The 24,229-nt window shown below is 43.0% G+C and overlaps 1 protein-coding gene across 4 annotated transcripts in view; it reads right to left on the bottom strand.

Annotated features, from left to right (window-relative positions):
• The window catches only part of LOC120539908 (sodium-coupled neutral amino acid transporter 3-like), a 117,320-nt gene that overhangs the window by 26,080 nt on the left and 67,011 nt on the right, over nt 1-24,229 (bottom strand). For all 4 annotated transcript variants that reach the window (XM_039770237.1, XM_039770235.1, XM_039770236.1 and 1 more), the window contains 5 exons: nt 18,333-18,406; nt 13,475-13,567; nt 11,244-11,325; nt 5,992-6,074; nt 697-755 (listed from right to left, as the gene is read on the bottom strand). In XM_039770237.1, the coding sequence (XP_039626171.1) occupies nt 697-755; nt 5,992-6,074; nt 11,244-11,325; nt 13,475-13,567; nt 18,333-18,406 (391 nt within the window). The remainder of the gene's footprint in view (nt 1-696; nt 756-5,991; nt 6,075-11,243; nt 11,326-13,474; nt 13,568-18,332; nt 18,407-24,229) is intronic.

The following is a 24,229-nucleotide window of genomic DNA, read 5'->3' as shown; positions in this document are numbered from 1 at the left end:
TATGATATAAAATAGCATTTTATTTACATTCAGTAAGAATGTAAGAAATTTGACAAACAAGAGGAGTCCATCCATTCAGTCCATCAAGTCCGTTGGTTTAGCTGCTAGCTAAGTTGTCCCATCATCTCAATCCAGACTCTTCTTGAAGGTTCTCAAGGTTCCTAATTCAACTCCAAGTCTCAGTAGTTTGTTCCAGACTCCCACAACTCCTGGCGAAAAAGAAGTGCTTCCTGTCTCCACTCTACAGTTTTTACGATATAAACTAACATTATATTTACATTCAGTAAGAATGTAAGAAATTTGTCAAATGAGAGGAGTCCATTCAGTCCATCAAGTCCATTAGTTTAGTTAATAGCTAAGATTCTCGCCTGTGTGCAAATCGCATCAGAAATCAGCAAGGCAGCCAAACTGAAATGGACTCAGTGAGGGGTTCTTTGGTTTTTCAAGCCTGTATAGTGCTGTGCGCCTCCACTGACCTCTGCTTAATGTGCAGAAAACATGCCGACTGTACATCTTGCATTGGGCGGCTCAGCCAAGTTTGGACACCGATGACCTTAGTTAACTTTGGTCAGGCTATTTTTATGTTAAGCAACATTATACTCCTGCTCCTCAGTATTTTCTGGGAACCATGACACAGAGAACAGGCCTTTCCCGTTGCCCCCCACCCCCCTTAGAGAAGTCACCCGGCAGACTTACAGCAATGAGAAAGAAAACCATGCAGCTGATGGAGAAGCCACTGGTGTATCCGAGGTAACCTGTGAGAAACAAAGAGAAACAAAGAGTTAAGAAGCATCATGAGGCAGGTCTTCCGCCATTTTGTTTCATTTAAAAAATTGAACAGACAGAGGCCTGTGGTAAAACAAGCCACTTGCTGTACTGTATGTGGTGCTGCAGAGAAAGTGAAGGTGCCATGTTCACCCCTGTCTCTGCGTTTACAGAAAAGGCCCACTTAAGGCTACGTCACATCACATGGCTTTTCCAGCGTTTGCCACTCTTAGTGAGTCGGGGACAGTCAGTGGCAAGCTGGAAGTACTCCCGGGTTCTAAATAAAAATGGTGGCTCCGCTTCGATACGGGAAGCCAGAGTTGGGTGGAAGTGGACGAAGTTTGCCTGGAAGAAAGGAAGGAGAGAAGGAGAAGGAGCCTAAAGAGTGGTATTGTGTCTTCTTTGTGCCTTTTCAACACCTTTGTAGGAGGAATTTAAAGACTAAACCTTTTATTTCAAATTGTGTCCGTTCAATTGCACCGCTTTCTTCACGTCGTCATCTGTCTTGAATCGACGACCACCCAGGTATTTTTTTTTAATGGTGCAAAAAGTTAGAAATCACACACATCGTGCCAAATCTGGTGAATAAGGAGGATGTGGCAATACCTCAAACTTCAGTTTCTCCAGACAGGCCTTGGTGTTCTTACCAGTGTGTGGGCAGCAAAAGGACTCTTTGAGACAGCAGTCCCTTGGACAGAATAGCAGGCTTCACAGTGGTCTCCAGCAAGTCACAGTAACTTGCACTAGTGACTGTAGTACCCCTCGGCATGTAGTGTTCGACAATAACTCTGGTGCACGAATGATGGCGAGGACAAGACAAAGCCTTTTATTCTGCTGGCACTTCTAGGCGGGTGGCGCCAGTGCATTGAGAAGGGTGAGCACTCCATTGAAAAATGACATGATCAACTTTGTGCAGGTTTGTTCCATTTTCTAATAAATCCCATTTTCTAACTTTAGCTTGACCCATCGTAATTACCCGCCACTCCAGGGGTTGGCAATGTGCTTTAATGACTCTTGTCTCCCTTCCTCCCACTACAGACCAGATGATTGACAGCTGTAACATCTCTGACATCATTTCTGGTGTCTATCCACCTGAACCCGCCTCTTCCTGCCAGAAGGACATACGACTGGAAGGTCGTCCATTTTGTGGAACTCCCGTCTGAAAAGACATTCTTTGCAATTATTACTTCTTTTTACTTTCTCGTATACAAAGTATAGGTAAAGTATTGGAATCGTCCAAAAAATCCAATGTTTAGACTTTGGTGAATGTTGAAGTTTTAGACCTCCCTGACTTTCTCGTATACGAAGTACAGGAAAAGTATTGGAATCATCCAAAAATCTGATTTCGAGATTTTGATGAATCTCGATGTTTTAGACCTCCCTGACTTTCTCGTATACGAAGTATAGGAAATGTATTGAAATCATCCAAATATTCGATTTGGAGATTTTGATGAATCTCGATGTTTTAGACCTCCCTGACTTTCTCGTATATGAAGTACAGGAAATGTATTGAAATCATCCAAATATTCGATTTGGAGATTTTGATGAATCTCGATGTTTTAGACCTCCCTGACTTTCTCGTATATGAAGTACAGGAAAAGTATTGGAATTCGTCCAAAAATTCGATGTTGAGACTTTGATGAATGTCGAAGTTTTAGACCTCCCTGACTTTCTCGTATGTGAAGTACAGGAAAAGTATTGGAATCATCCAAAAATTTGATTTCGAGATTTTGATGAATCTCAATGTTTTAGACCTCCTGGAGTCTGAACATACCATTTGTGGAGTTATGTCTGTGTGTCTGTCTGTATGTCTGTGTGTGTATGTAAACAAGATAACTTGAGTACGCTTTCACTTTGGTCAACCAAATTTTGCATACAAGTATTAGGTACAAAACGTAGATTTCTATCAACTGTTAGGCTATTTCCACTAACCGTAAGTGGTACTTTACCTTTTATTCATGCAGCTGCAGAATCCAATTTATTCAACTTTACATTTATAATAATTGTTCAGTATATTATTAATCTGATTTGATTTGTTGTTGATGGTTCTTTAATGTACATGATATAAAAATACAATCATTGTCTTGCGGTTTACTCCTCAAATATCCATCCCCATAGCTGAGTATACGAGAAAGTCGAGGGGAGACCACTCACAATTTGTATTTGCTATTCAGTTATACAGGGTCATCAGGTGGTGCCCCGGGTCTTTATCATGGTCTGTCTAATCTCTTACTATACATATATATATATATATATATATACACATACAGTATATATATATATATATATATATATATATATATATATATATATATATATAAACTTTCTTCTTCTCTTGAGTGTCTGTAAAGTTTCCAATTTCCCCGTAGGGACAATTAAAGAATATCTCTTCTAGGTTAGTCACTCAGGGTGACACATTTCAAACAGCCTAAGCTCGCAGATTGAGATTTGCTGCTTGGACCAATGAACCACAAACCAGAAATACAAGTTCTGCCCAGCAGGGCTCCTTTGATTGTAAAATGAAGGAAATCTTTTCCAGCAGCTTCCATCCCTTCTTTTTTTGTAACCGGCTTGTTTCACTTTAAGGTCAAAGGGAGCCCGAGGCCTTCACAGCAGCACCGAGAATCCAAGGGCTGGCAGTCAGCAGCATCCTGCAGGCGAGCACCACAAATAAAAGATTTTTTGCCTTCATTCCCAATAGCACGCAGTGGTGTCTACATTTTATTAATTAAAATCTGCCCCAAAATGCCAGGAAAGGGGGCACAGCACTGAGGCAGAAATGCTGCATGTCTGCAGTTTGGATCCTTTGCATTTGGTGGTGACGTCTAGATAGTGGACTATGGCAATCTGAGAAATGGGATTTACTTTAACGTGAAGTTTCTGGCTTATTATTTAAAGACAAGTTCTCAGTCTGCTTGCCCGCCTTTCGATGTGGGTGTATGCATTGGTGCAAGGATATCTGAAGCCTGGCACCAAATGCTAATTGTGCCAAAAACTGGAGGATGACTTTGTCCATCAGAAAAAAAAGCCACCTAATCAGCATCCTGATGCAATGAGGTTTAATAGGCCACTGGAGTTCACGTTCATCGTTTTCCGTTGTGTGCCCACAATGAATTCCACCCAGAAGAACCTATCAGCCAGTCACGTGGCAGCAGAATCCTGCAGATACAGGACAGGAGATTCAGTTCATGTTCACATCAAAGCCTAGAATGGGGAACAAATGGGATCTCCGTGCTGTCGACTGTGGCACATCACACGAGTGTTTCTGTGACCGATGACCTCCTGGGATTTTCACGCACACCAATCTCTAGAGTTTACTTAGAATGGTGTGGAAAACAAACAACATCCAGTAAGCAGATGATGTGGTTGAGACAGGTCAGTGGAGAATGGCCAGACTGGTTCTGTAACTCAGATAATCCCACCGTACAACTACAGAGAACAGAACAGCATCTCCGAATCCACAATGCGTTGACCCTTTAGGTGGATGGGCTACAAACATCAGAAGACCACGTCACGCGCTGCTCCTATCAGCCAAGAACAGAAAGCCGAGACTGCAGTGGGCACAGGCTGACCGAAACTGGACAGTTGAACACTCCAAAAACGTAGCCTGGTTTGATGAACCTCAATTTCTGTTGAGGCCCACCGATGGGAGGGTCAGAATTTGGTGCTAACACCACAAATCCATGCTCCCAACTAGCCTTGTGCCAACAGTCCTGACGGATGCTGGGAGTGTAATGGTGAGCTTGAAATGTTTTCTCGGCATAGTTTGGGTCCATTCATTCTAAATAATAATCACTTGAATGCCACGGCCTATTGTTGGTGACTATGAGCAGCTCTTCACGGCCACAAAAAATGAAGATGAGCCTCTCCTATATCATAATTCATCTGCTCGAAGCAGACAGAGGGATACATTTAGGCCGCAATAAGGAGAATCATCACGCCAGATTAAAGTGTCATCTTCTCATTACTTCTGACAAATATCCATGTGGTCACATCCACGAATGAAGACATGCCAGGTGCTACCATTTATCTTGCAATGGCTATGACAATGCACCACGTGACCGAGCTGAAGGCGTCTCAAACTGGTTTCATGAACATGTCATTGTGTTCAGTGCTCTTCAGTGGCCTTTGTGGTCACCGAATCCGAATCTAAAGGAACATCTCTGGGCTGTGGTGGAACGGGAGATTCCCAGCATGAATGAGGGGCTGACCAACCTGCAGAAATTGTTAACATGGAGCAGAATCTCAAAGGAACATCATATGGAAACCATGGCATGAAGAATCGGGGCTGTTATGAAAGCAAAATGAGGTCCTACTCAGTATTTGAAGAATCGTCCAGAGAATTTGCTGAGTGATTGCACATAAAAGAGGAACACGTCAGGTCCGCTCATGCAGCCGTCAGTATCAGAGGTTGTTAGGAAGCCACTAAGGCCCCTGAATCTACTGATATGAACTGCCATGGTCCTGCACATTTGCCAGAATAAAGGAAATTGAAAAGTGACTGATCTATTCATTTACTCCACATTTGAAAGGAGGATCTTCATCTAGAAATTCTAAAAACACTCCAGGTTTTGATTCTTTTCATTTTACTGTAGCCCACCAACCTGTATGTCACTCAGCTAACATGCACTATTTTAACAATCAGGCTTGTATTTCCTAACGATTCTCTACTGGCCAATGTTGATTTTTTTAATATCATCATGTCAGTTTGATTAAACAACTCCATGTCATTGTGTCTTTTATATCTTTCCAAACACTGCATAAGTCATCACTGTAAATGAGAAGTGACACTTAACTGAATCATCTGCTTATATAAAAAAGAATCCCCAGCCCATTTGCTTTCGTAAGCCCCCTTGTCCATGTCACGGTCACAAAAACCCAAAGTCTGTCCCAGTAGCACTTGATGCAAGACCTGAACCAACCCTGGATGGGCTACCTGTCCATCACAGGGCACACTCATGGACACCCTTGTCACAAAAATGTATGTCTGTCATCAAGAAAGAAAGCCACAAGAATATGAGGAGCACACGCCAAAGCCACAGAGGGTGGCCGGACTGGGAATTGAACCTGAGCTTTTGGACTTTAGAGGCAGTAGCTCTGACTACTGCGCCACCAAGCCACACAAACAAACAAAAAAACATTACAGGCAGTAAATGTGCAGACTAAGGTGTGAAACTGCTCCAGTGGTTGGTGTGACAGTGAATCAAAATGTCTGAATCTTCTTACCCAACTGCTTCATGAGGGCCAGTGGGAGGATGATACACACCGAGACCATCACCACCAGGTAATTTCCGTTCAGGTACCACTCACTGTGGAGACAGGAAACCAAAAGTCATGACTTATGGTTATGAAAATAGAAGGCTGATAATAAAAATTCATTTATAACATAATACAATATACTGTATGTGTAAGTTCAACCTAAGACTGAATGGTGCCCTGCTCAATGATTGCTGGGATAGGCTCCAGCTGCCCCATGACCCTGCTCTGGATAAGTATGTTATTAAAATGGATGGATTTTAAAATGGATGGTCATATATATATATATATATATATATATATATATATATATATATATATATATATTTACACACATAAACATATATATATATACATATCTATACATATCTACATATATACACACACATATATACACACACATACATACATACACACACATATCTACATATATTTATAATATAATATAATATGGATTGCAGGTGCTCATCAGTGATATATCATATCACACAGATATAATATAATATAATATAATATAATATTGCAGCATCATAATAGACTTAATACGCGTAATATACCCCAAGTTGATCAAACAAGTTTGAGAAACCACCTTAATTTAAGGATAATAAAAGAATAACTGACATTGACTTTTTCCACCGTGTGCTTTGTTTCCGCAGTAGCTGGATTTATGAATATTCTTATCAACGCTCTTTGGAACTGTTGCTTTTTATCTGTGCACTGCGTCAGTTCACGTGAGCCGCCGGTGTACGTCTGTCTGTGTGTCTGTCTGGTTGCTATGTCTCTGTCATTCCAAAAGATGGCACATCACAAACATTTTTAGTAATAAAATCGTAGCATTTTTCATTCCAACAGATGGTGCTTTTACGAATTCCATAGACATATACATGGTGTGGTCATTTTCAAATGTTCAGCTGAGGTCTACATTGATTACTTCGATTGAAGACTGTCTCAGACGGGTAGCACAGCTAGTTACAGGAGAAGTGTCTGTGTATCTTTGTGTCCTCACAGTTGCTATGCCTCTGTCATTCCAACAGATGGCTCATCACAAACATTTGTAGTAATAAAATGCATTGTATCTGCCATTCCAACAGATGGTGCATCACAAACATTAACACTGCTTTTACCAATCCCATACCAAATAGCATATAACAGAGACATATACAATGCTGAGGTCTAAAGTATATTGATTAGTTACATTTCTGCCCATCTTAGGCAGGTAGCACAGCTACTTAAAGAATAAGCGTCTGTATGTCTGTGTATTTTTCTGTCCTTCTGACAAATGACACATCATAAACGTTAACACTGCTTTTACCAATCCCATACCAAATAGCATATAACAGAGACATATACAATGCTGAGGTCTACAGTATATTGATTAGTTACATTTCTGCCCATCTTAGGCGGGTAGCACAGCTACTTAAAGAATAAGCGTCTGTATGACTGTGTATTTTTCTGTCCTTCTGACAAATGGCACATCACAAACATTTGCAGTAATAACATGCATTGCGTTTGTCATTCCAACAGATGGCACATCACAAACATTAATACTGCTTTTACCAATCCGCTCCAATGGATTAAACGTCAGTTTTAAAATTACTTGCATCTACTTTGGAATAGGAATTCACTAACAGGTTGTCAGACATTACAGCAATGGTCAACAAGACTGGAGATACAAGGTGGAGAAAAGAACAGAAAGCAGAGTCCTAATGGATCTGGTCAGAGCAGCACGCATCATCATGATGCACTGCAGACCATGGAGAGGTTGGCATCATGCACTGCTAGTGCACCCAACACGTGACGAAGCACCTGGATTGAGACCCGATTGCAGAGGGTGACACCTCAGCACCACAATGGAACAGTGTGAGGTTTTTTACGGTGGCTGGGGGTGCAGGTTTTCCCTGCAGGTTGAAGGGCCTACATGCAGGGCTGGATGCAGATTAACGTCATACCCAGGACGGAGCAATTGCAGGTTAAGGGCTTTGCTCAAGGGCCCAACAGAGCAGAGTCCCTTCTGGCGTTTTACGGGATTTGAAATTCCTAGCCTCTGAGCGACCACTCCGTCTTGGAGAGGCAATGGAATTCCGGTTCAGAGTGAAGTGATGAGTAAGGCCTCCATTTGGCCCACGCAGGCTCATTCACTTGGAGGTACGGTTGCATCTCAGTCTGCCAACTTTTGCAGATCCGTAGGTTGGGAAGGGGATTCTATGTGTCCCTGTAAGTACAAGAGCATAAGACTGTGAGTCTGGGGATTGAGTTAGAAAAGTATGGCTGGAGCTGGGGTTTCGAAAAGCGGACAGTAGGCAATCCCTGGAGGGACACACTGAAAACCTAATAGATGAATCGTAAAAGGGGTTACAATGGCTGTCTGGCAGCTGGTATGGAAAAAGGACTCTGGAGTGTAGCAGAACCTAAGACCACCACTGAGCAGCACTGCCTGACTGACTATGAGTCTTTGAAACCTTGAAATAGGAAAAGAACGTTATTGGCTCCTCGAGAGATAGTTAAGTCTGGACTGAAGTGAAAGAGATGCAAGTTTCCTACCGATTGTGGCCTGTGCTAGGTTGATCATAGAGAGATATAAAATATGCCACTTCACACTCAGCTTATATCTCACTCTGCCTAAGACAGCTCCTCACACAGCTCTATCCTGTTTCCAGACTGGTAGCCTACACCCAGACGATGCTAAGAGGCAGAGAGGACGGCAGACTAATCTGCGGCACTGCGGTGTGAACTTTCAAGAATAAATGAGGTCACTTTTTCACTCTCCTCTTAAAGCTCTATATAGAAACTTCAAGAACAACTAGTTTGAGGCATCACATGGTCACATTGCTGGTTAAACTGGGCTGGAGTGATAAGCCAGTCACTGGAAGACAAGTCACGTTTTATAGAAGTTGGCATACAAGAGTAAGCAGTGGTGGGTGTCTCTAGAAAACTTGCGAAGGTGCCTGTAATTAGCTTTTCAATGACAAAGTATTGCCACCACGGTACAGATGAGATTCTGCATGGCAAGAAATGCACCCATCCCCTTTACTGACTGACCAATATCAATTGGCAGAGGGGGCACCTCCCATGATCTGCCTCGACAAGGTTATTTGCCAAAGTCACAGAGGAAAAAAACAAAGTGATGTCACAGTCCAGACACGCCTGCCCCCACGTGCCACTCTAAACTATTTTGTATTGTGCTTTTCATGATAGGCTGGCTCTGTATTTGTTGTGACAGGGCACTGACCAAGCAAGGTGGTGCCAAGGTTAAATGGGGCAGAAGACAGAGACAACTGGTATTGGACACACTCATGTTACGTGATTATGTTGGTCGTCAGCCATTTGAGGATTGCCTAACTGCAAAAAAGAGGGATCCACGGTCAACAGAACGAGGATAAGCATGACGCCACTCCATTGTTAAAGAGGACAACTAGAAGGGGAGCACTATATGGAAGTAGTGGGACTCATGACAGAGTTTAGAGAGCAAACAACACTTGTGCCAACAAGGATGGCTGGCACTTTAGGGACACAAACAGACCCAGAGTTACCATAGGGAGCTCTGAGAAGAAGACCACAGGAGTTTCTGGTCTTCTTTGATGTCCCATACTTTGCATGGGTGGTGAGTGGTGGCTCTGAGGCTAAGGATCTGCGCTGGTATCTCGAAGGTTGCCGGTTCGAATTCCCATCACTGCCAAAAGAGATCCTATTCTGCAAGGCCCTCAACCTTCAATTGCTCCAGGGGCGCTGTACAATGGCCGACCCTGCGCTTGGGTATGCGAAAACTAACAAATTCCTAATACAAGAAATTGCATAAGGCTAAATAAAAAACAAAAAACAAAAAAAACCTGGCACACATTCAGACTCCTGGCATCTGGAGCCATACCCAAGTAGGTGAGCGGTGGGAGGAACTCCAGACACAGACAATAAGAATACAGCGAAAAACGAGTGAGTGTTTGACAAACACAAATTAAATCAAAAATCCGTGTATGTCATCTACCAAAAACACAGTCCTGATGCCCTTTTCAAAAAAACTAAAATCATGCAAATAGCCAAAAAATATATTTATTAAACCAATGAGAAAAAAGGATTTCAAACATCATATACAAAACAGAAGAGAGCACACAGCTCACCAAGAATGCCCCTCTAACCACAGCTAGGGCTTTCTACATTTGCTCCCCTCGGGTAGACTCCACTTCAGGGACAATCCCAGCAACCCAGTTGTCCCCACCAGTCCCCTTGCCACATTAATTCTCACCAATGACAGCTCGCTCTGTAGTGCCGGCCACGTGCCACACTCCTCACTCAAATGAATCTCCCTATTTTGCAGGCACAATCTCAAACAGACACCCCCATTAAGCATCTTCTTTATATTTTTTCCCGGGACCCTTAATGCTCTTTTCGCACCCCCTCATAAACTTTTGTTCATTTGAAGACACCTCCGACTCTCCTCGGACTGCCGGTCTCATCCTCTTCGAGGCTCTAAGCCATCTGCTCACTGGAGCCTCAAACCCACACTTTGTCCTGCTGTCCCCAGTAAGTGTTCTTCCTATAACTATTTAAAAAAAAAGCGAAAAAGCTATAAATCTTTATGTTTTTCCTCGGGACTATAACATGTGGCCTGACCCATCACATCACCTTCCTCATCCTGAAAGTGGTTTTATGAATTAATTACATCCTTAGTAGGTTCAAGACAGTGCATCAAGGAAGCCCTTGGCTAGAGAGCCTTGGAGTTCGGAGTTGGGTGGTCATTTGCACAAGAACTCAAGCATGGAGGTGGCATGACCAGGCTGCAGTAGTAAGTAGGAGAAGGTGAGTCTTTGGGAAGTGACTGGGAGAGAAATCAGGTGCTTGAGACCGTGTGGGCAAGCAGACCAGACCCCCTCCACTGAGATGTATATGAGTGGAGTGACCTGGATGGGCAGCAGGGTCACATTTCCAGTTGATTATTTTGCTGGTTTGTGTTTATCCCATCCCGGACTTTACTTTTCTATAATACGACTTAATAGCTATGATAAAGAACTTTGTTTTGGAACATTTATTTTGCACAAGTGTGACAAACGGAGATGCACCCATTAGAAGGTACAGCGCAGAACAATCCTTCCTGCGTCACACCTTTAGTGGGATTTACGGTTTCTGGATTAACGCCAAAGGCAGACCACCTGCAATACCGGAGCAGCCACGATAATACTTGACAATCCTCGAACACGCCACCCCACCAGAACAGACGGTTAAATACTCACGCAGAACTCTCTTCAATGTGCAAGAAAGCCTGGATGACCAAAGGGAACTCATACTTGACGATGAACAAGTAACTGGACATGGCTGGGGGTAAAAAAAAAAAAGAGAAAAAAGAGGACAGACGTCACTGGGCTGAGCATAGATACCTGTAAATAATATGGCTGTTGGCATGCAAAGTTAGGAAATCACAGACAGGAATTTATGTAAAATGGTAACAGATCTATCTCTCTTATCCACAAAATGCTTCTTAATGCTCTGCTCCTCAAATAAATTCGACCGCAGCCGTTCACCTCTCTTGAACCGGTAACAGCACAACTTTGCTCAAACTCTCAATCACTCATTCGCTCGCTTGATGGCTCACTTGCTTACGCCGCAGCTACCAAGAAAACACAGCACAAGACACAGCTCCGTCCTGTTCTGCCTTCCTGTTAGGATCAACTCATCGATCAAGGTGAACTGCATAGCACTCTGGGTAATCCTCTTAAAAGGTGTAGGCTCTCCAATTAAACACAGTTCACATAAACAATGACATTACCTTTAAGGCACTAATACGCCAACGCAAAAATCACACTTCCCGTTTTCCTCTCGCATTCACGTTTTGTGTTTTATGATGTACAGGGAGATTAACTCGAAAGAGACCCCGGATATTCTGTTGTAATTCCCATTAGGATGAAGCAATCTGAACCAAAAAAATACTATCTACACCTTAACGTATGTGTAATCGATTGCATTACATGCGATGCTGGAAGTGGTTTCCGTTTTCTGCCAGACACATTTTGATGCGACGCTCCATGTTCCAGAAAGTATCGTCAGGCATCTCGGGGGCAAATAGCAGCAACTTCACATTGGATGTTTTCCTTCAAATCTTCCACATTGTGAGGCTTATTCCGATAGACTTTTCCTTTGAGCAGACCCTAAAGGGAGAAGTCTCGTGGTGTCAGCTCCGGCAACCGTGGTGGCCAAAACCCTTATTTCCGAAGAAGGACTCAATTTCTGCATTTGCTCCTTGCCAATGTGTGACACGTTGCTTCATCTTGCTGGAAGTCACCTTATGTTACGTTATCCTGACATCGCTTAAACGAATTGGTGGCCTAATAGGTTCGCACCTTCAAGACGCGCTGCTTAATACTGTACACCACCATCCTGATGAGAAGTCGAGTGACCGAGTGAAGAGGTACGGGCGGTATGTACCCAGAAGCTGCAAACGGAGGTTAAACATCATGACAGCCGTCCGGCGCAGGGACATCCTGACTTTTTCAAAGCTCCATATACTGAGGAGCACATTGTACGTTGTTTCATTCTGATTGCTTCATCCTAGCGAGAGTTATTACAGAATATTCGGGGCCTCTTTCGAGTGAATCTCCCTGGATTTGCAAGTCTTTACTAATTTTTACCATACCAGTGTTATGGATGTAGAGTCCTAAAGCACTAAAGCTTTAAAAACACTTAAAGGTATTTCCTGTCATACCCTGGCTAGATATAACGGCAAAAACAGAATCTTTATAAAATAAAACGTGAATTCTTACAAAATGTTCTGTTGCATTGTGAAGCTCCAAAGAGCACAAAAGACATAAAGGAGTTGCTAGAAACAGAAGTCAATCCAAGCAAACAAAGTCCCATCAGAGAGTCCAAGGCAAAGCATTATCTTAACTCACCCAACACTACCGAAAATGAACCGCCAGAAATGGTGGAAGACCCTCCAGATTCATAAGGAGGAGGGCAGTCCCCGACGTGATTGGCAGGTAGCCCCACCTCTTAAGGGACCACCTACAAAACACATGGGACATAGCACAGGCATAGAAAACAAAGCAGACGGCAAGCAAAAGTGACACTAAAATACCTCAACGACTGAAAATTGAACAAAACAGACCTCAAACAAGACTTTAAACCCTAGCTAGGGGAGGAACCTGGGCTGAGATAGAACAAACAGTAAAATCTTCTAAAATTTTCTCAAAATCCATATTAGAAGAAGAACTTTTTGGATGTTAGCCACTACTAAATCACATCTTTATTGGTTTTGCCTTTTCCCCTGTGACACAGCCTCTCCCATGTAGTCAGACTTCTTCTTGATTTGATATTTGTGGTCTCCTTGGTCATTTCTCACTTCAGGGAAAGCAAAAGAGTGGTCACAGCAACCTTTTCAAAAATGACATTCACTGAAGCTACACTGTGCCGGACCAGAGGAAAACGAACGACAATCATCTCAAGGTCCGTCAATGTAGGTGTCACTTACCACCAATGTTCTGTAAGGTAATGGCAATGGCAGCAGCCAGTTTTCCTGGGGTGCCAAATGCTCTGAAGCCAAGTTGTTCGTAAGCTCGGATCCCTGTGAGTAAAATGAGAAAATACAATTAGAACAAGAACTGTCTAACGTGTCCTTTCTACTGATGGCATCTGACTCAGGATATGTGGCCAGATGTTACCTAATCAGGTCTAATGAGGGAAGGTGGACATTAGAAGTCCTGGTTTTATTCAGGGATGTGTAGCTTTGTGTGTGAAGATTCCAGACTGTGAAGGCAAAGGTGTGCGGAGTGAGTGTCGACCTTGTAAAGACGTTTACTTACATCGGCAGTGACATTCATGTCTCTGGTGACTCTTTTTATGAAGTCAGTAGACGGATTGGGAGAGCATGGGGGGGTCTTGAGGTCCCTGGAAAGGGGTGTGTGACGCTCCTGATATACAAACAAAAGGACGAAGGTCCAAGCCTTTAGAGTCCTGGTACTTCCTGTCTTGTTATACGGTTGTAAGACATGGACTGAGATGAACACTGGACTCCTTCAGTACTGTGTCTCTTCGGAGAATCCTTGGGTACCACTGGTTTGACTTTGTGTTGCTCATTGAGTCCTGAATGAGGCACATGACCTGCACTGTGAGGGAGAGTCAGTTATGGCACTATGGCCATGTGGCGCCATTACCTGTGGGTGATCCGGCTTATTGTTGAGGATCCGAGTGGCTGGACCAGGCCAAGGAGATGCCCACGTAACACCTGGCTGTGGTAAATAGATGGGTGGGACTGGAACAAGTGTCTGCCTGGGGGTTTGCCAACCAGGATCCCGAGCTATTTCTTTGTGTGGTGGGTGCGGCAACGTGCTATTCCAGTGCATGCTCCTCAACCTGACCTGACCTGAAAGCAAAGGTGTATGCCAGTCTATGGAAGTGACAGCCATTCACCTACCAGAAATGTAGAATACCCAATAAGCATTAGGGTCCCTGGTGCCAACTATGGCACAAAGGCTGTGTTCTCCATAGAGTCCACACAAGCTCAGCATGATGACATGAAACAATCTGGCCGAATTAATACCATAATTATACTAAACTAAGGCATCACTAATAACATTATGACGTCAAGTGGTACCATGGCTATGCAGCACTTTCAGAAAGCATTCGGACTCCTTCACCTTTTTCATATTCTGTGCTAAAATCATTTAAATTAATTGTTTCCATTGTCATTCAATGACAGTCAACATCCCAGAATGACAAAGAGAAAGCTGAATTTTAGAAATTTGTGCAATTTATTGAGTGTACCGACACTACACTGGACACAAATGTTGTGTAGTTATTATCTATTTGGGGTCTGCACATCCTCCTAATGTGTATAAACATTTTTTTAGAAAATTTTGGTTTCTTCTCATCTATCAAAACCTGAGATGGAGGGATAGGGGTCAGAGTTCATGGCATGTGATGGACCGGTGTGGTGTTCCAGGTTAGATCCTGCTCTCAACCAAGAATTTAGAAAGTAGGTTCGAACAATTGATGGGTGGATAGAACCCACAGGAATGAAAAATAAAAAAAGAGATCTCCTTAAATATCCTTTTGGTTTCTCCTCGACTAAGAGATAAAATGGAGACATTGTCTTTCGTCTCATCACGCTCCTCTGATTTTAATCCTGAAGTAAAAATACCCCAAAATTCCGTGAAATTCAGGGGAGATCTCAGCAAAGTCACACAATGAGCTCAGATCTTCCAAGTAGTGTCTTTTTATTTTTTTTTTCAATTTGAAAGTATTTGCACTGCGTGCTCAGTAATATATTGTAAAATGTATGGATGGTCATAATAAAACACTTTACTATGATTACAAAGCTGTAGTCCTTGCTTCTGAATGATACTATTAGTTGTGCTAATTTATATTGCTGTTCACCAATTGGGTCAAACTCATTCTGGAAAAAAAACAATCGGGAGTGATCCCCACTAGAAGAGATATTCTTTAATTGTCTCCACGGGGAAATTGGAAACTTTACTGACGCTCAAGAGAAGAAGAAAGTGTCTATATACGTATATACAGTATATATATATATATATATAATAAGAGATTGGACAGACCACGATAAAGAGCTGGGGCACCACCCGATGACCCTCTATAATTGAATAGCGAATACAAATTGTGAGTGGTCTCCCCTCAACTTTCTCGTATACTGAGATATGGGGATGGATATTTGACGAGTAAACCGCAAGACAATGATTATATTTTTATATTATGTACCTTAAAGAACCATCAATAACAAATCAAATCAAATTAATAATATATTGAACAATTATTATAAAAGTAAAGTGAATAAATCGGACTCTGGCTGCAGGAATAAAAAAAAACTCAAGTATGTGTTCAGGTAAAGAACCACATTTCCAGCTGATGGATTTGGCCCAACAGTTAATACAGATCTACAATGTTGGTGTAAAAACCATATAACAAATTTCATCCATCTGTTTCATTGGATTTTTGAGTTATCGTATTTACACACACACACACACACCCACAGACATAATTCCAAAAAACTATTTTCAGACTCAGGGAGGTCTAAAATGTTGAGATTCATTAAAATCTCAAAATCGAATTTTTGAACGATTACAATACTTTCCCTACAAGAAAGAAAATTGGATTCAGGGAGGTCTAAAACGTTGAGATTCATCAAAATCTCAAACTCGAATTTTTGAACGATTACAATACTTTCCCTACAAGAAAGAAAATTGGATTCAGGGAGGTCTAAAACGTTGAGATTCATCAAAATCTCGAAATCGAATTTTTGAACGATTACAATACTTTCCCTATGAAAAGGTAAATCGGACTCAGGGAGGCCTAAAATGTCAAGATTCATCAATATCTCAAGGTCGAATTTTTTCATGAATACAAGAAAGTAAGAAAGGTTAGCATGGTGGTTAAGGCTTTGTACTTCAAACCATGAGGTTGTAGGTTTAAATCCCACTGCTGACACCATTTCACCTGCCTGTGCTCCAAAGAGCAAAACCAAAGACATGTAACCAATCAGGTCTCAGACGTAAGTCACCCAGATAAAGGTATCAGTCCAATAATAAATAAAAATATGAAGTCCTGAAAGAGATTAAAACATGACTAGAAAGAGATTTCACAAAATATAACATGCTTTTCAAACCACATTGTCAGTTTGGGCTCCTATTAACTCAGTAAGGAATGTTAGGAGTAACATCTGTGACAATGTCGATTGTTAGATGAAGCATAAATGAGAATCTCTGCGAAGTCCCATGAGCCACTAAAGGTCAAAATTTTCCTATGTGGATGGGTCACATGTCTGTAGAATGGGGAAAGTAGGCTTGGAAACTGGATTGATGGACAGATGGATGTTAACTGTTAATTGGCATGATGGGGTTCCTCCTGTGCTGATTGTTCATGACATGCAGACACAAAGACCACCAATATACCATCTTCTGTGAAGCTCTTCATAAAGTCCTAAAAGATGCATTCAGATGTCTGCATGTGAGTAGCACCACTGAGAAGGAATGAGGCCGCCGTTGCTCATCGAGCTCCATGCAGTACTGTGAGCACCACAAGGCATGACACGTCCCTACCGTTTATGATTTATGACTTGGCATAGTTTACTTTTGGAAACGTTAACATGTTGATTGATTTTTATTTACATCCCTGACTCCAGGAAAAGGTCAAATGCGTCACCAGCGCTTATGTTGCTTTTTTTCAATGGAATGTGAATGCAAAGCCTGCTTCAGATGTCAAGAGCAATTACTGGAAAGGACCTCCATACTGTGAGTACAAAAGTGGAGACCATGTGTGGTCAAAGGACTCAATGAAAAACCTGTAAACACGAGAGCACTAGAGGGCTACAACTGTCTACACCTGATCTGACAGTGAGCGGCCATGTAAAGTGAAGCCCTGCTCTGGTGAGTCAGTGTAGGCCACGGACAAGTTCAGTGCTAGTTTACGAAAAATGAATCAACATCATCCACGGTGAGGAAATCATCAGACATCAGCTCTTCCTAAAAAGTTGTTTCCTTCAATATTTTGGAGCAAAACGTGGTGTGCATGGTTAGGCTCTTCAAAGCATATTAACTAATACACTGCCAGCCATTACAATTACAAGAGCAGGAGATACACAGGATATCGAAGGGATATTTAAATGGCAGATTACTTGCGATACACGGCATACTTGATTAGAATTACAACTCCGTCACGCATGCTGAAGGCACAGTGTTCAGTACTTGGTGTATCCATCATGGACGGAAATCAGCGCTTGTATACGGTCTGGCATGGACAGGAAGAGGCAGCCTGTCCTTGTGACCAAAGTTCATCTGAGGGAACCGCTGGTGGTCTCTTGTACACCCGTCATCATCTGACCATTTGAGGGACAACTCCAATGAATGGGCAGGAAATCCAAGGAAAAAGTGGCACATGATGGTTTTCCATGACACATGTGCTCGAGCATCATCCCGTTGGACAATATGGAACCTCTGATGATAGGGCACCACCTCAGCCTCCAGCACCTCTGTGATGCATCGCTGGCTTGTCAAGGTACCAGCAATGTGTATGAGGCAGGAATGGGAGTGACACCCAATATCACCCCACACCATAACACCGACTACTGGGCCCATGCATGCCCCCAGGAGCACAAAGCTACCACCATACTATAAATACTAACTGCCTGTCAAAAAGTGTCAGGGTGACGTGTTTCAAACACGTTTACAGTTTTTCTTTAAGAGGCTAAAGACAATGCTGTCTATTTATTGTGGTCCAACACAACAAGGACAAAGTGGCTTTTGGAACCTCCATAATGTTAGGCTAAAGCTGGAGGGAGCCTATGAAATGTTCAAACCGCATCAAAGCTCACTTACCCACAACCCCAGAAGACTTCAGCAGCAGGTGGATTGAGTAGCTTGACAAGGTGGCCACTGCTGTTAGCAGGAAACTGTAAAAGGAAAAAAATGAAGATGAGCCTCTCATCTGGCATACCATAATTCATCTGCTCAAAGTAGACAAAGAGATATGTCAAGGCCGCAATATGGAGAATCATCACGCCGGATTAAAGTGTCATCTTCTGACAAATGGCCATGTGGTCACATCGATGAAGTAGACATGCCAGGTGCTACCATTTATCTTGCAAGAACTGGAATTAACCAAACCAAAACATTATCATCTGTTAAGTCCGGCATTCATAAAATAGACAAAAAAAAAAATAAATGAGGATTTGACAGCCTGGTGAATGAGAGAACAAATCAAATACATCAGCGATATCACCTCCAACAAGAAATGAAATGTCTTCCAGCTCGCTTCTGCATTGCAAAATACGGTAAACCAGTTTTAAACATTGATGGACCGAGGTCTTTGCTGATTCATGTGTGTCGTATTTCGCTAACCACATATATGTGTATAAATGTGTATATATACTGCTGAAATAAATTAAAGGAACCCTTTTTAATGAGAGTATAGCATCAAGTCAATGAAACTTCTGGGCTGTTGATCTGGTCAGTTAAGCAGCAGAGGGGCTTGTTAATCAGTTTCAGGTGCTTCGGTGCACGAGAGGGGCAACAATGAGACGACCCCCAAAACAGGAACAGCTTAACAGGTGGAGGTCACTGACATTTTTCTCTCCTCTTCTGTTTTTTCACTTGCTTTGCGTTTGGCTACGGTCAGAGTCACTACCGGTAGCATGAGGCGATACCTGGACCCTACAAAGTTGGCACAGGTGGTCCAACGTCTCTAGGATGGCGCATCGATACGTGCCATTGCCAGAAGTTTTGCTGAGTGTTTCAGCACAGTCTCAAGGGCATGGAGGAGATTCCACGAGACAGGCAGTTACTCTAGGAGAGCTGGACAGAGCCATAGAAGGTCCTTAACCCATCACCAGGACTGACCGGTATCTGCTCCTTTGGGCAAAGAGAAATAGGATGAGCACTGGCAGAGCCTACAAAATTACCTCCAGCAGACAAGCCACTGGTGTGAATGTTTCAGACCAAACAATCAGAAACAGACTTCCTGAGGGTGGCCTGAGGGCCCGACGTCCTCTAGTGGGCACCGTGGAGCTCGATTGGCATTTGTCATAGAATACTAGAATTGGCAGGTCTATCACTGGCACCCTGTGCTTTTCACAGATGACAGCAGGTTCACCCTGAGCACATGTGACAGACGTGAAAGGGTCTGGAGAAGCCGTGGAGAATGTTATGCTGCCTGTAAGATTGTTCAGCATGACCGGTTTGGTGCGGGTCAGTGATGGTATGGGGAGGCAAATCCACAGACCTCTTCACGTTAGAGAACGGAACCTTGACTGCCATTGGGTATCGGGATGAAATCCTTGGACCCATTGTCAGACCCTATGCTGGTTCCTCCTGGCGCACGACGATGCCCGGCCTCTTGTGGCGAGAGTATACGGCAGTTCTTGGAAGATGAAGGAAGTGATACCATTGACTGGCCCCCACACCCACTCGCCTGACCTCAATCCATTAGAACACCTCTGGGTGGGACATTATGTTTCGGTGCATCCAACGCAGCCAGGTTGCACCTCAGACTGTCCAGGAGCTCAGTGATGCCCTGGTCCAGATCTGAGAGGAGGTCCCCCAGGACACCATCCATTGTCTCATTAGGACGTTGTCGGCCATGCATACAAACACATGGGGCCATACAAACTACTGAGTATGATTTGGATTTGCAGCAAAAGGACTCGCCTGCCTGCCGCGTCATTTTTTCCATTTGATTTTCGGGGGGTGTCTTTGAATTCAGCGCTCTGTAGGTTGATCATTTCCATTTCCATCAAACAATGTGCCATCCTTTCGTTCCTAACACATCACCATATCAGTCCATATCAGCAGAGATCTGATGTGTTTTCAAAGTATTCCTTTAATTTTTTTGAGCAGTATATATATATATATATATATATATATATATATATATATATATATATATATATATATATATATATATATACACAGTATTTTTATTTGGCTGATGCCCTTATAAAGGGCGACTAACAACACTTCTTTTGCATTTCCAATTCGAGCACAAACAGGTGAAGTGTCCTCCTCACGGTCACACAGTGTCAGTAGTGGGATTTGAACCCACAACCGCAGGCTTTGAAGTTCATCGCCCAAAGCCTTAGCCACTACGCCACATTGGCCTGTCATATTGAGTAGATTTTATACAGTGGGAATGGAAAAATACACCAGTCTCTTTACAATAGGGTTGCATGGTATACTAGTACTGGAAAAATACTGACAAAGTTTAAAATGGTACAGTATCAGCATTTCAGGATTTTTAGAACAGGAAGTCAATGTCAGATTTCCTCTCAACCGCCCACCCCTGTCGACTGTTGATGTTGAAAAATGTCTGTAGACTTTACGAAATGAAACCACACGCTTTGACGTGATCTAAACTTCATGGGGGCCCCCCTCCTATGGCTTCAAAGTGACCGAGACTTCACAGCTATCAAGAGGGAAGTGGAACTTAGGCGTGGCACTATGGCACACTGAACCAGGGAGGCTGGAGTAAGATGGAGGAGTTTTGAAGTCACCCGTTATTTGCTTCTGAACCATTGAGGTCTGAAAGCTCAGTATCGGCACCAAAGTCAAAATTTTCTTAACAATCCAGCACTACTCTACAGTGAGGCTATGTGGATTTTAAGGTCTACTTTTCGAGGACTGTACTCTTATGTTGGCCAATATTACTTAATTCTTTCTGTTACTGTACCAGAGAAACACACCTATTCAAAACTAAATTATGAGGAAGTTTTAAAATAAGTCCTAAATACACAAATAGAAAAGAAAAAAAATAAACATTTTAACTTTGCTAAATCAAAGAATTAAAATGAATCAAAACGTTAGCACTTTCTTCAGCACACTCTGGCTACAACATTAACATAAGAAGACGACTCCAGTATGGTGTGTGGACACTCAGTGATTTCAAACCATAAGGTGCTGGAGTGCTTTCAGCTATTTGGGGCAAACTCTTTTTTTCTGCACCGTTTCACTGATTCATTTTCCTTACTAAGCTCTAATGCACAATAAACCATTTCTTAAATTTCATCCCACCACTCCATTATATTCCCCAGTGAAAAACCTTATGTTCTGTGGTGTGACTTCACTGGAAGGTTGGCAATATGCCATCCTGGAACATTAGGTTTTCATACTTAGCCCTTCAATGACCTGGCCGCAATGTCCACTATTTCTGACATTCGCATCACATTACAGCACCAACTGGCAGCACAACTTGAGCATAAATACTGAAGGTAGCATAGGCACTGGCACAGGGGGCACAATCTGCACCCGCCTGTAAATGTACGGCCTTGCTTAACAATGGCTCATAGGCCAGCAGTAAGCGTCCTTCTAACTCTAATGGCTAAGGTGACAAACTGTACACCACAAGGCTCTCGGTTCACCTCAGTTGTCTCTTTTGTGGCTAAAGCTGGTCCATCTAAGGAATGTTAGTAGAAACGTCTGTGACAACATTGATTCTTAGATGAAGAATAAAAGAATCTTTGTGAAGTCCCATGAGCCATCAAAGGTCAAAATTTCCCTATGGGGATGGGTCTTCCCACTTCTTTACAATGGAGAAAGTGGGCTTGGAAGCTTGATTGATGGACAGAAGGGTGGAGAGATAGATGTTTATTATTAATTGGCATGATGGGGTTCCTCCTGTGCTTACTGTTCATGACATGCAGCCACAAAGACCACCAATATACCGTACCAAATATACTTTTTCTGTGCTTTTTCTAACAGATGCATTGAAATGTCGGCATGTGAGTAGCACCACTGGGAAGGAATGAGGCCACCGTTGCTCATCGCTTGACATTAAACCATTTCATAAATGATGACAAATTGTAAACCATGAGGCTCTCAGTTCACCTCTCAGATCTGACAGACTGTGACGTTGAGCAGCAGCCATGCCACCTGCACTTTAGAACAGGTCATCCGCCTCAAGCTAAGCATGTGCAGGCCCGGCCAGTGCTTGGGTGGGAGGCTATCTAGGAAAAGCTTGGGTTGCTGTTGGAAGAGATCTTAGTGAGGCCAGCAGGGGGCACTTACCCTGTGGACTGAATATGGGTCCCAATTTCTTCAGTGCAGTGATGGGGACGCTGCATTGTAAAAATGGTGCTGTCCTTCAGATGAGACATAAAACCGAGGTCTTGACTCTCTGTGGTTATAAAAGATCCCTGGACGTCCTTTGTAAACAGCAGGGTATATCCTAAAGTCTGGGCAAAAATTGCCCTCCATGCCATAGGCACTCTGGCCCACTAATCATTCCCTGTTTCTAATCTCTCACCTCTTTACCAACTAGCAGATAATGTGTGGTAAGTGCCCTGGCACAAAATGGCTCCCGTAACATCATCCAGGTGGATGCTGCATATTAGTGGTGGTTCCCCACTCTAGTGCGAAAACTGCTATATAAATGTAAAGAATTATTATTATTATTATTATTATTATTATTATTATTATTATTATTATTATTATGTGCCAAACTATCTGTCTTATCCTACCTACTACACTAAATCTATCTATCTATACCTGTGTACTATACTACAGTAAATCTATCTATCTATCTATCTATCTATCTTATCCTGCCTACTATACTAAAATCTATCTATCTATCTAATCCTGCCTAATATGGTAAAATCTATCTATCTATCTATCTATCTATCTATCTATCTATCTATCAGCGACTTGGGATAGTGATTACTACAGAAAGGCACTATATAAGACATTACAGTTACAGGTTCAGCCCTTCCGGAAGGAGGAAACTAAAGTAAGTTGCTTAACGTCCCAACGTGCACACCACAGAAATGTTTCTGCAAAGCTTCTTGGGATGGGGGATTGCTTAAGGTAAGTGCTGTAGAAAATTATAAGGTGACAGGTTCGGTCACCACAGTTGACACACAATGTGACCCCGAGAGAATCAGTTGCTGCTGACACTAGAAATACATGGACCTCTACTGCATCTGCTAAAACACCTTGGGATAGTGGCTAATAATGAAAGCTGCTATACAGAATCATAAAGCTGCTCTTTTAGTCGCCATAACTGACTCGCGGTGTGACCCCGAATGAGTGCTTTCTTCAGCTGCTGCTTTACAGACGCCCATGAAAGGCTCATGGCTCAGTGACCACCATAGAAAGGCACTACATTAGTAGTAGTCAGTAGATGGGTTGGGAGAGCATGGGGGGTCATGAGGTCCCTGGAAAAGAGTGTGTGGCGCTCCCGATATCTTCACAAAAGGACGAAGGTCCAAGTCTTTAGAGTCCTGGTGCTTCCTGTCTTGTGAGACCTGAGATGAAGGCTGGACTCTCTGTGTCTCTTTGGAGAACCCTTGGGTCCCGCTGGTTTGACTTTGTGTTGTTCATTGAAGTCCCGAATGAGGCACATGGCCTTCATTGTGAGGGAGCATCTGTTATGGCACTTCGGCCATGTGGCGCAATTACCCGAGGGTGACAGGACTCTCATTGTTGAGGACCCGAGTGGCTGGACCAGGCCAAAGGGACGTCCACGTAACGGGTCATTTCCGGGGGGGTTCTAATTCTGCCAACTATGCTAAAATCTATCTCATCCTGCCTACTATACTAAATCTATCCATCCATCCATCCATCCTCTTCCGCTTATCCGAGGTCGGGTCGCGGGGGCAGCAGCTTAAGCAGAGAGGCCCAGACTTCCCTCTCCCCGGCCACTTCTTCTAGCTCTTCCGGGAGAATCCCAAGGCGTTCCCAGGCCAGCCGGGAGACATAGTCCCTCCAGCGTGTCCTGGGTCTTCCCC

The sequence above is a fragment of the Polypterus senegalus genome, chromosome 12 (assembly GCF_016835505.1).
Source record: "Polypterus senegalus isolate Bchr_013 chromosome 12, ASM1683550v1, whole genome shotgun sequence".
Taxonomy (NCBI): Eukaryota; Metazoa; Chordata; class Cladistia; order Polypteriformes; family Polypteridae; genus Polypterus; species Polypterus senegalus.
The sequence above is the reverse complement of the archived record's forward strand: the minus strand, read 5'-3'. Positions and strand labels throughout refer to the sequence as shown.